This window comes from Paroedura picta, chromosome 7, assembly GCF_049243985.1.
Source record: "Paroedura picta isolate Pp20150507F chromosome 7, Ppicta_v3.0, whole genome shotgun sequence".
In the NCBI taxonomy this organism is placed as follows: domain Eukaryota; kingdom Metazoa; phylum Chordata; class Lepidosauria; order Squamata; family Gekkonidae; genus Paroedura; species Paroedura picta.
Window position 1 is genome coordinate 24,108,877 of NC_135375.1, and position 12,524 is coordinate 24,121,400.

Below are 12,524 nucleotides of genomic sequence, written 5' to 3' on the forward strand. Positions count from 1 at the left end.
GAGAGAAAGGTGGAGGAAACTATCATCTTCCTTCTGACCCTTCCTCCAATCAATTTTTTTTCTTAGTCTCTGTTTGTGATTGAATAATTTGGATATCACAGTGGTATCTCAAAGTCCATAACTGTATTCTAAGGCAGAATCCTGTTCCTGTTTCAATCCAGTTGCATAAACACTTACTGTGCTACAATTATTATATCAAACTAGCTTCAAAGCCAGTTCCTAAGAAGGGGGGTTGAAAGGGTTCCCTCCCCTGGCCAAGCAGCTTAAGGTGGCTTTGGGCCACAGCTCGCAGCCGGATCAAGTGGGGCGGGTGGGGGCTGGGCAGCTCGTTAGCAGGCCCAGGACAAAGCTCCTTAGCAGGCAGTCAGCAGGCCAGAAGGCCCTCGCTAGCAGGCCCAGCCTAGCAGGCCGGAAGGCCCTCCTTAGCAGGCCCAGCCTAGCAGGCCAAGAGGCCTCCGTTAGTAGGTCCTCCACCACAGCCCTTTGCCCAGGGCCCTCTCTCCTTACCTGCTGCTGGCTCCAGGTACTATGGTGCATCTGAGAGCAAAGGGGCTAGAATCCAGGGACAGAGGGTGGGAGCTGCAGGGGCAGGGCCAAAGCTGGCTGCACCCTGATTGACTCTATTCCAACTTGGACAGCTGGACACATTCCATGCCCAGGCTATTTCACAAATATAGAGAGCAGTGGTTCCCAAACTTATCTGGCCTACCACCCCCTTTCCAGAAAAAAATATTACTCAGCGCCCTGGAAATTAATTTTTTTAAAATAGTTATTCATCGCCCCCAAATGCACCTGTGGCCCATCGCCGCCCCCCTGGATCGCTGCAGCACCCACCAGGGGGCGGTAGCGCCCACTTTGGGAATCACTGATATAGAGGAACCATGGATAAGGATAAGCTAACTTTGTGCATGTTTTTTTAATATGTGTCTAGCCCTGGAGGTTTCGAAACTACAGTGAAAGCAAATGATCCTGATGCAGTACAAGACTTGTTTCCATGTTCTCAAACATACATTGGACTTACCAGCTTCTCACAAGGCACTTAAACTTTCCTGTGTCTAGTAGTACTGTTTTCCACACCATTACTGTCCTCTAGTTTTCTGTAAGGAGAAAGTGTTATAGTCAACACTTCATATCATGACTTAATACTATTCATTATGCATTTATATCACCTTATTTCTCTATACTTGACTGCTTCGTACCAACAGAAGCATGTGCAACCTAACTTCATGGGAAAGTATTGTATCTGATGTTATATGACCTATACATTCTCTCTATGTGATCTCATAGTTTATTCTGACATGCAGTTTGTCACTTAATCCCATTATCTTGTGTTAAACAAGCATGTCTCTTCAGATTACCAATATCTTCTATCTGAGAACCATGGTCATAAGAAAAAAAAACATTTTATTTAGTTATTTTTACACTTATACCCTGCCCTTCCCCCTAGTCTCAGGGCAGTTTACAGAGTTTAAATAATCTGGAAATCATACTTAGCAATGGCACATATGAAGAACAGAGCATCCCTCCTCCCATTAGCTAGAGTTAATAGCTGCAAACCAATGGCGGGTGAATGTAATAGCAAAAAAATGCATGAAGGAGGCCCTGAAATAATTTTGCAGGCTTTTGAGGAGCCCTGGAAGTGATGTCAGATGGCCATGTCTCCCTGCCACATCTCCCAGAAGTGACATGACACCATCCATGTTGAAGAGGACTGAGGGGAGGGAGAGACAGGTGGGAGAAAACTCATGCTTTGGGGGGAACAATGGAAGTGGCTGTTCCCTAGCTTGTGGCCAAGTCCATTAAGGCAGGAGTAGAAAGGCTGTGGACCACCTCCAGAGCTCCTGTGGACACCCAGGGGTCCATGGACCCCTGGTTAGGAATTCCTACCCTGTATCATTAAAGCATCACAACACTTTCTGCAACAAACACAAAACAAAATCAGGACTTACAGTTGTTCTATTTGTTCAAATTCTTTTTCACCTTCTGTGAAACAAACAAAATCCTGTGCTTAGTTTGCTATTTCCTTTAATATGATGATACTGTCTCAATAATAGCATTGATATTACTCTAAGAAATGCTGCAACCAGGATCCAGCCTGAAGCCCAGGAAGCTCTGTGGTTTCTACTCAGGCAAACTGAGCATAGTTGAGAAGTGCAGAACTTACTGGTCATTGGCTAGCTGGAAATTTGGTCTACTTTGAGGAATCCAAATTTAGCCATCCAGAATTTGACCTACAGCCTGAGGATGGGGTTCTGTCTGAAGGGAAAATAAAATATGTCTTTCCTCCAATTTGCCACCATTGATTCTGGACCTAGTGTATCATCTAAAATTAATCTCTTGTTTTGTCAAGGCAAAGATAACCCCTTTTCTTTGCCTCTGCCTTACATGGGATCCATCAATGGGGAAAGAGTCAGATAACCCTTGGACTGCATTTATTCAAAAAGAGAGCAGCCATTGTTTCTTTGTACCAGCATATTTTGGTTTCACTTGCAACCTTTAGTGCTAGGCATATTCTAACCTAATTAATCTACAAAGAACTTCCTAAACCACCATGTTAAGACTGTAACATATTATACGTGGGATTATAACATATCATGGCTTCTACCAACAACATTTTTTTTCTTTCCCTAACCTCCCGCAACTTTGTCTTTTTCCTTCCTTCCTTCCTTCCTTCCTTCCTTCCTTCCTTCCTTCCTTCCTTCCTTCCTTCCTTCCTTCCTTCCTTCCTTCCTTCCTTCCTTCCTTCCTTCCTTCCTTCCTTCCTTCCTTCCTTCCCTCCCTCCCTCCCTCCCTCCCTCCCTCTGTCTTTTGCTGTTTATTTAAGACTGAGCCTAAGGAAGAGAGCTTGAAAATTAGTTTACTGCTTGACAGCTTTTGGCTAATCCCCACTGGAACAACACAGTGGCCTATGTTATGTGTCTACAAAGGGAAGAGTTTCTAAGAACAAAAAATAATTTCCCATAAATCTAATCTAGAGTGGCCAGGTTGCCTGATTTGGGGGGCACCATCCCACTCTGGACCTTGTTTCTTCACCACTCCTTAAGAGACCATTGAGGGAAAAATGTGAGAGGGATTTTGACATATAAAGAGATGCTCTAAAATGAATCCTAGACTTTCCTGTGGGAAGAAGACATCACTTCTTATCAAACAGGGAGGAGAGGGGAAGGGAAGAAACAGAGATCCCCTTATTCTGTTCACTCAGACGTCTCCCCCCCCCCCCCCCACTTATCCTGTTGTTTTTGTAGCATTTCTACAGTATTCCAAGATGCTTTGAATCCTCATTGGGGCAAAAAAACAGGACATAATTAAACAAATACAATTTCAAAACAGACTGAGCAGCAGCTGGCCGGCCAACTAAGTGCAGCTCCTCACAAACAAGATACAAACATCGTTCAAAGTCCTGTCTGAATAACCTGGCCACGGACAGCCATTGGAAATGGATACATCGCACCACCCACAATGTAGGAATCATAAGTAGAAAAGCCCAGGGTCAGGATAAACCTCCCCGAAGGGTCAAGGAGCAAAATGCAGTTGCCATTCTGGGAGCCCTGCAAACAGGCAAGTCTTCGGTCCTGAAGGGCTTTATGTGTGAGGAGCCGCTTTGTGAACTGAACCCAGGCCCTAACATGGAATGAGTGTTTTAAAAACCAAGCAAGTGTACTGCAAAATAGATTTCCTCTGTATCTTACCAGCAACAGTTTTTTTCTTCGTGGTGTATATTTCATAGATGAAAATAAGAGCCACTAAAACAATGACTTCAGCGACTATTACAAGGAACGGTTTGAGAGGTGCCATGTAGGTCAGAACTTTAAGGGATGCGTTTCTTCTGCTTTCGCCCAGTTGCGAAAATACGGCTTCACACCAGTAAAAACCTGCATCCTTCTCTGCGAGGCTCTCCACCTTCAGTTTGGTTACATTTTGATGACTTGTGACTTCATATTTTTCTGGCCTCAGAGTATCATTAATAACAGCCTGGCGGGGGGGGGGGAGGAAACAAGTTTGAAACTTTATCGAGGATGAAACAAAATCAGTTTTAACAAACTCATGCACCATTAGAAACTCAGCATCTGTCTAAAATGTCTAAATGTCCTCCATGTTTATGGAGGACATTTATTCTCCCGTCTTGATGTACGAAAAACATGGTAGGACAGCAGGACATTTTAAAAATAAAGGTAAAGGTATCCCCCGTGCAAGCACCGGGTCATAGAATCATAGAGTTGGAAGGGGCCATACAGGCCCATCTAGTCCAACCCCCTGCTCAATGCAGGATCAGCCCTAAGCATCCTAAAGCATCCAAGAAAAGTGTGTATCTAACCTTTGCTTGAAGACTGCCAGTGAGGAGGAGCTCACCACCTCCTTAGGCAGCCTATTCCACTGCTGAACTACTCTGACTGTGAAAATTTTTTTCCTGATATCTAGCCAATATCGTTGTACTTGTAGTTTAAACCCATTACTGCATGTCCTTTCCTCTGCAGCCAATGGGAACAGCATCCTGCCCTCCTCCAAATGACAACCTTTCAAATACTTAAAGAGGGCTATCATGTCCCCTCTCAACCTCCTTTTCTCCAGGCTGAACATTCCCAAGTCCCTCAACCTATCTTCATAGGGCTTGGTCCCTTGGCCCCAGATCATCTTCGTTGCTCTCCTCTGTACCCTTTCAATTTTATCTACATCCTTCTTGAAGTGTGGCCTCCAGAACTGCACACAGTACTCCAGGTGTGGTCTGACCAGTGCCGTATACCAGTGGTCCCCAACCTTTATTAGGCTGGGGACCGGCAGGGCATCTGGCCGCGCCCGCAGGGACCGCGCGGGCCACGCCCACGAGCCGCGCCCCGCCGCGCCCGCGGATCGGGCCGCGCCCGCGAGCCGCGCCCGGTCGCGCCCGCGGGCCGCACCCGTGAATCGGGCCGCGCCCGCGAGCCACGCCCGGCCACGCCCGCGGGCCTCACCCGTGGATCGGGCCGCACCCGCGGGCCGCGCGGGCGCGGCCCGGCCCTGATTCCCTCTCCCCGCCCTCCCCGCAGTAAGAAGTTTCCCGGGCCGCAAGATTGCGGCCTGGGAAGTTTTTTACTGCGGGGGGGGGGCAGGGAGAGGGAGCCGCGGCCCGGCGCCATGGCCTTTGCGGCCCGGCTCCGGGCCGCGGCCCGCAGGTTGGGGACCACTGCCGTATACAATGGGACTATGACATCTTGTGATTTTGATGTGATGCCCCTGTTGATACAGCCCAAAATGGCATTCACCTTTTTTACCGCTGCATCACACTGCCTGCTCATGTTTAGTTTACAATCCACAAGTACCCTAAGGTCATGTCTGACCCTTGGGGTGATGCCCTCTAGCGTTTTCATGGCAGACTTAATACGGGGCGGTTTGCCATTCCCTTCCCCAGTCCTTACCATTTTACCCCCCAGCAAGCTGGATACACATTTTACCGAGATTGGAAGGATGGAAGGCTGAGTCAACATTGAGCCGGCTGCTGGGATCGAACTCCTAGCCTCATGGGCAGAGCTTTCAGACTGCATGTCTGCTACCTTACCACCCTGAGCCACAAGAGGCTCATTTTAAAAATACAGGAAGACAAAACTTGTTCTGGTTGATTTTATAGTCTCATTACTAGAACCTTACTGTTTCCAGTATGTTTTTAGAGACCACGATTTTCCCCTTTCAGCATAGATGCAAAACTTTTACCTCTTCACTTCCATTCATTGTATACCAGACCCAGTTTGCTGGAGAATGTTTGCCACTGTTACATGACATGACCACGGAATCTCCTTCATAACTAATTATGCTCTTGGATTTTCCTTCTATTTCAGGCACTAAGATAAAACACAGAAAACCTCCATGAAGTGACGCAGCCAAAGGCCTGCAAGGTGTATATTCAGCCTCTATCATACATATTCAGCTATTTAGATTTCAGAATTAACAAGCCTGTTATCTCAACCCTGTCTTGCAACTAGACATTGGATTTCTTATGTCTTTATCAAATTGCAGCTATTTCTAGCTAGGCTGATACACAGGGAATTAGCTTCACAGGAGACGCTAGGGATTAAAGCTGGGATGTTCTGCATGCAAAAGAGAGCCTCTACAGCTGATCCACAGTCCCTTCTCTGTCGCTTTTCAGAAAGTCAATTTTTCTTTTGCCTTCCACAAACATCTGCATAACTACTCCTGTGGCAAGTGAATGCATTTACAGCTCGAGAGCAAGCTTTCCCAAAGATCCTTGCACAACTCTGTGACCGTGACTGTGCATCTAAGGTAACGCATCATTAATATATGAGTGGCATTCATCAAGGGGCATGACTGTTTTATAATTAGTCGCATGTTAATAATTCAGCAACTTGCATCTTCAGTCGAATACCTTCTTTCATCAGGCTGCCCTTTATACACTACCCCCATTTCAGTAAAAAGGGCGAGCAGCAGTAAAAAACTGTTGCCAATCCTGTGCCCATGGGAAGAAGTGAGCAGAAACAAAACAGGAGATAATGTCAGAAAATTAATCAGGACTTGAGGAATCACAATGAGATTTTTAAAAAGCAAAATATTTTTTTAAATGCGGGGAGTCCTGCATCCTGTACTGCGGTGGTCCCCAACCACCGGGCTGTGGCCCGGTGCCGGGCCTTGGCGGCCTTGGCACTGGGCCGTGGCTCCCTGCCTCCGCAGGGCCGTGCCGTGCCGCGCATGGGCACATGCACGGAGTGCCGCGCATGCGTGGCATGAGCGGCCGGGCAATTGCCCTCCCCGCTGCCGCCGGTCCGCAGCCTAGAAAAGGCTGCAGACCACTGCTGTACTGCACACTTCCGCACAAATCTTTGTGAGAAGTGAGTGTTATTCTTGCATTCGGTTTTTCTCTGTCAGGCATGTTTTTGGAACTTCTGTTAGTCTGGATCGCTCCTGGACCCTGCTAGAGCACATCTTCATATCATTTTCATTTGGAACAGAAACAACATCACGCTGATGAGCTGTGTCTACCTAATGGCACAGCTAAACATTTACCTTGCTGGTTCACAGCACCAGCACCTTTCGGTAAGCAAAATCTGTACATCTCTCATGCAATCAACTTTGTATCCAGGCCGAATGGCAATCAGTGACCTCAAGAAACCGAGTTCTGTCCTTGAGTTCAGTCCACTGAGCCGGGCAACCTAGCCAAAAGTCAATATTGCTCTGCCTAATCTACCTTGCAAAATCATCACAAGCCAATAGGAAAAATGCATACGTCTACTTTGGCCATAAGAGAAAAGCACAAAGGACAGGAGGTAACATCCTAGGGCAGGGGTAGTCAACCTGTGGTCCTCCAGATGTTCACGGACTACAATTCCCACGAGCCCCTGTCAGAACATGCTGGCAGGGCCCATGGGAATTGTAGTCCGTGAACATCTGGAGGACCACAGGTTGACTACCCCTGTCCTAGGGCACCACCATATAACATTGTGTGTGTGTGTGTGTGTGTGTGTGTGTGTGTAAGTTACAAGTAAATAAAATATTTCCCATTGCACTACAGAAAATGCAATGCAAAAATCTTCATTTCAGCCCCAATTCTGCACCAGGAAAGTTGCCATCATAGTACAACTGGATTGTGGATCAGACCTTGAATTTTCTTATTTATTCTTTCAATTGATTTTTTTTTGGGGGGGGGAATAGCAAAAGTACTCTGCCTTCTTTTGTTTGCCAGATTCAGTCTCTAGATTTTATTTATCTTCATGAGTGCCATTAAAACAGCAAATGCCCACTGGCATCTCTAGTCCAGCAAAAAATCAAATCATATGGCATTAATATGAATAAACAATAGCATCAAGGAAGCAATGTTGTGAGCTCTTACCTCGCACATTGAATCTGCCTTCAGCTTCGTGCTTAGTTTTGAAGACACAGGCGTAATTTCCCAACTGGGTTCTGTTTTTGATCTCTGCCCTGAAAAGAATAATACATTGTTCTATTATAACTGGTTAAGGGAGGAATATACAAGGCAAGCTTGTACTACAAAAGTAAAATCTGAAAATCTAAACACTCTCCAGAGGCTTAGGTGGATGTCTTTCACATCTCCTACCCAGCTCTTCCAACTAGAGACGCCAAGGATTCAACGGGTATCTTCTGCATACCAAACAGAAGCTCTACCAATGAGCCATGGCCCTTCCCAGCAGTTCCTGCAACCCCTGATCAGAGGTTGCTAAAAAAGAAATGCTTGGAGGGAGGTGGGCACTGGGTTTGGCCAAGGTCTGGTTGACTCAGTGCCTCCAGTGAGAAACAGAATTCCCAAGACAGACAAGTACACCAGAATGCATGCAGAGCTAGGTATCCCACCATTACTGATAGCTGGGAGGTGATGGATGGGAAGGGCACCTGGCTACCCTCTATATACTGTGGGAGAGGAAGTTCACAAGACAAAGAAGAACAATGAGCTAGAACCCTCTTCTATTCATACTGCCAAGGGCAGTAGATTATGCCTTGGCCAGCACTGGTAGAGTAATGGTAGGGTTGCCAATTCTGGGTCAGCAAATTCCTGGAGATTTTAAGGGTGGAGTCTGTGGAAAGCAGGTTTGGTGAAAGAGGGAGCTCAGCAGGGTATAATGCCATAGAGTTCACCCCCTAAAGCAGCCATTTGCTCCAGAGGAACTGTTCTCTATGGTCTGGAGATCAGTTGTAATTTTGGGACATCTCCAGCCCTCACTTGAAAGTTGGCAAGCCTACCCAACGGTATGACAGGCTGTGATCCCTGCACTATTACACAGGTACTAGTTCTGCACTGTACTAAATGAGTCATAAAATGCCTTGGATACGATGTTAGAAGAAGAAGAAGAAGACGAAGAAGAAGAAGACGAAGAAGAAGAAGAAGAAGAAGAAGAAGAAGAAGAGTTGGTTCTTATATGCAGCTTTTCCCTACCCGAAGGAGGCTCAAAGCGGCTTACAGTCGCCTTCCCTTTCCTCTCCCAACAACAGACACCCTGTGGGGTGGGTGAGGCTGAGAGAGCCCTGATATCACTGCTCAGTCAGAACAGTTTTATCAGTGCCGTGGCGAGCCCAAGGTCACCCAGCTGGTTGCATGTGGAGGAGCGCAGAATCAAACCCGGCATGCCAGATTAGAAGTCCGCACTCCTAACCGCTACACCATACTGGCGCCATACTAGAAAGTATGGGCTATACTACCGTGTAGTACGTAAAAATGCCTCAGGGGGTTCATAGGGGGTAGCCAGATCTACTTAGTCAAGAGGGAGGAGCCCAGATCTTAACAGCCCTGGCCTCAACCCTAGACCTGGCAGAAGAGTTCCATCATGCAGGCCCTGCAGAACTGCAAGAGCTCCTTCAGGGCCCTTAGCTCTCCTAGGAGCTCATTCCACCAGGCTGGGGCCAGGACCAAAAAGGCCTTGGCCTGGGTCGAGAGAATAATCCACATATATAAGAAATAAAGTGATTCAGAGGGACATGTTTACGATACTTCATTCTCATATGTAGACAAATAGCCTTTAAAATATGCCAGCCAAATCATAACAGCCGCTCACTTATACTCAGTGCTCCAAATATTTTGAAGTTCATCCTTGGTGGCACTGTCCTTTCTGACCATTGTGTTACCCATCCTCCACGTGACCTCAACTGTTTCTTTGTCCAGCGAAGGATTAATTTCTAAGGTGCATATGAGTCCGAGGACAGTTGGTTGCATTAATGTGATATTTTTCACCACCGTCGAAAGTTCTGTTGGGAAAAGAAAGGCACAAATATAAAGTTGTAAAAAGTTTCCAACATTTTTGCAACTCCTCCTTTCAAATTGGCATGTAGTCTGCTGACCTGAATGGGGAAGATGGCTTCAGTCCATCCCTCTTTTGCTGGAAAGAATTTAGAGTGAATTGAGCAGGACGCACACCATGTCAGAGCATGGATCTCTGAAGGTCAGTATTGGGTAAGTGTGAACAGGATGTTAGGCAACACAAAGAAAGCAAAAAAAGTTGAAGATGATTTCAATTGTTCAGAAGCCAGTTTTCCCATTGCACCACTACTAACATGACTGGGACTGGGGAATGCAGGCTGTATTTAAGTGGGTGGGGCCTGATAGCTGGGTGTAGCGTCAGCAGAACTTGGAGCACCCCTTTTCTGAAAGGCCCCAGCTACCACTGGAATCGAGTATTTACTAACATGTTACATGAGAAAACTCTAAATCAGTCTGTCAAACTTACCTCCAATGAGTTGGAGCAACATTTTAAACAGATGTTAACATCATTTTGCAGACTGACACAGTCAGGTGTTAAAAACCTTCAATACCCTCCATGGAAACTCCATGTCTTAAAAAAACAAACCTACCCCGAAGTTTTCCCATTACTATTCTTGCAGTCTTCTGTAGGTGCTCTTGGTCATTTGCTTCAGCTATCCTATAGCTGTATGCTGTACAGCAGGGGTAATTAAGCTGTGGTCCTCCAGATGTCCCTGGACTACAATTCCCATGAGCCCCTGCCAGCACATGCTGGCAGGGGCTCATGGGAATTGTAGTCCATCAACATCTGGAGGACCACAGGTTGACTACCCCTGCTGTACAGTGCAATATTTTATTTTTATTTATTCTTCTGTTTCTATAACCAGCCCTCTCTGCATAGCTGTCTTGGGGTGGTGTGCAGCAGTTCAATAAAATAATCCACTTCAATAATAACAGTAAATCTACTGTTTAAAAGTTTTAAAAGTTTTAAAATTTAAAAGTTTTAAAAATAACATCCTTTAATATGATTCTGTTCACTGAAGCTGCCAAATGTAGTCATCTGTCAGTCTGCTCACTAATCAGTTCTGGATGGGAGAAGAGTACAGAGAAGGGCCCCTATGAATGATTCTCAGTAGATTCACTGGCCTTGACCAAACACCTAGCAGAAGAGCACTGCACTACAAGCCCTTTGGAACAGTGTCAGTTCCTGCCTCCAGGAGCTCATTTTGCCAGGTTGGGGCCAGGTCTTCTCAAACCCTGGCCCTGGTTGACACCAAGCATACATCTCATGGCTAGTCTGTTCACATCAGCAGACTGAAGCACTCTTTGGAGGGTATAGTCAGTTGTAGAACAGCATAGGAATAAACATAACAAATAACAGACACGCCTTTTTATGTCACTGGTTAAGATTCTGATCAGAAAAGGAAAACAAACACTCTTAAGTCCTTTGGAGTAAGCAGGAACCCAAATTAGTAATTTCATCCTCTCTTTCACTGTAAGTGCAGCACCTGCCCGGTTGGAATCTGATACAAGTCCCTCCCTCGTGCGCTGCCAAAGGTAGTTTCCAGCCTGGCAGGCATTTGTGCATGAGAGGCCACCTGTACTGGGAAGGCTGCCTGCCATGGGAGAAGTGGCTACTTCCCACATGGTGTGAAGAAGGGCAAAGGGCCATGAGGGTTGCTGTTTTGCAATAGCATCCAGACTTCATTCCTGGTGTCTCTAATAGCGGTAGGGTTGATATTTCTCCTTATTGTGTACATTGCAATGGGATGGTCTGCTTTCCCTCTGCTATTTGTCTGAATTGGTTTAGTCTTTTGTTAGTTCTGCTCGTTAGCTAGATGTTCTGAAACTTGTTGCCCTTGTACCCCCTTGTTAATACATGGAAGTTGTTTTGGTCTAGGATGGCCAATTTCACCTCCAAAACTTGGCTCCTAGACTCTAGCATCATGCAATGGGGCAGCATGGGATAATGAGAGGAGGGGTCCAAACAGCATCCTATGATGTCACTTCCAGCTGTGGAACCAGAAATAACTGCATCATAGGATGTACAAGGATTCATGGATGATTTAGGCTCATTTTTCATTGAGTAGGGGGTTGTTCTAGTTATGTTCTAGTTATGATTCTGAGATCACGGGTACATGCAGAAAGACCTTTGGCCTTCTTTCCCTAATGTTATTATCCTGAACAAAAGCAATCCAAGAGGAGAGATGTTTGGCACATTGCAGAAGAGCACATGGATGAGGTCCCCATTCTGTGGACATCCCTCTCCAATGAAAATCAGCCCTCAGCTTTCTTCCAGCCTGTTTTCCTAGTTAGTAAAGCAATGGATTGCAGTTGGATCTGGAGGAGAAAGGGGCCCTGATCTTGAAGCCCAATTTCCTTTTATAAATACCTCTGGTGGTGGAAGAAAGTGCCGCAAATGATGACCCCATAGGGGTTTCAAGGCAAGAGATCCTCAGAGGTAATTAACTGCTGCCTGTCATGGTGTAACAACCCTGAACTTCCTTGGTGGTCTCCCATCCAAGTAACCAACCAGGGCAGACCCTGCTTAGCTTCTGAGATCTAACAAGAGCAGGCTAGCCTACATTATTTAGGTCAGGGCATACATAGCTATCTCTTGAACCTACCAAGCTGGCCCCTAATTCATTCCTTTTGTCTGAGAAATGCCTCTGCAAGGACTGAATAGGACAAAAAGGAGAATGAAACTGCCTTTGTGTTCATCTTGGCAGAAGGAGGGAACAAGACAAACTAGTTTCACAGAAACTCCTATGGAAAGGGTTAGAGGAAAACAAAGGGCTTATCTGAAACAAAGGGGGCTAACAGAGAAGGCCCAACTCCTGGGAGCCGTCAAAGA

General features: G+C 46.2%; 1 protein-coding gene across 1 annotated transcript in view; it reads right to left on the reverse strand.

The window, feature by feature from the left end:
* EMB (embigin) overlaps window positions 1–12,524 on the reverse strand; it is a 33,888-nt gene that overhangs the window by 4,753 nt on the left and 16,611 nt on the right. Inside the window, exons 4-9 of the mRNA XM_077347085.1 lie at window positions 9,489–9,678; window positions 7,814–7,902; window positions 5,686–5,813; window positions 3,690–3,972; window positions 1,950–1,983; window positions 1,022–1,097 (exon numbers count right to left, since the gene is read on the reverse strand). Of these exons, the coding sequence (XP_077203200.1) occupies window positions 1,040–1,097; window positions 1,950–1,983; window positions 3,690–3,972; window positions 5,686–5,813; window positions 7,814–7,902; window positions 9,489–9,678 (782 nt within the window). The 3' untranslated portion in view covers window positions 1,022–1,039. The remainder of the gene's footprint in view (window positions 1–1,021; window positions 1,098–1,949; window positions 1,984–3,689; window positions 3,973–5,685; window positions 5,814–7,813; window positions 7,903–9,488; window positions 9,679–12,524) is intronic.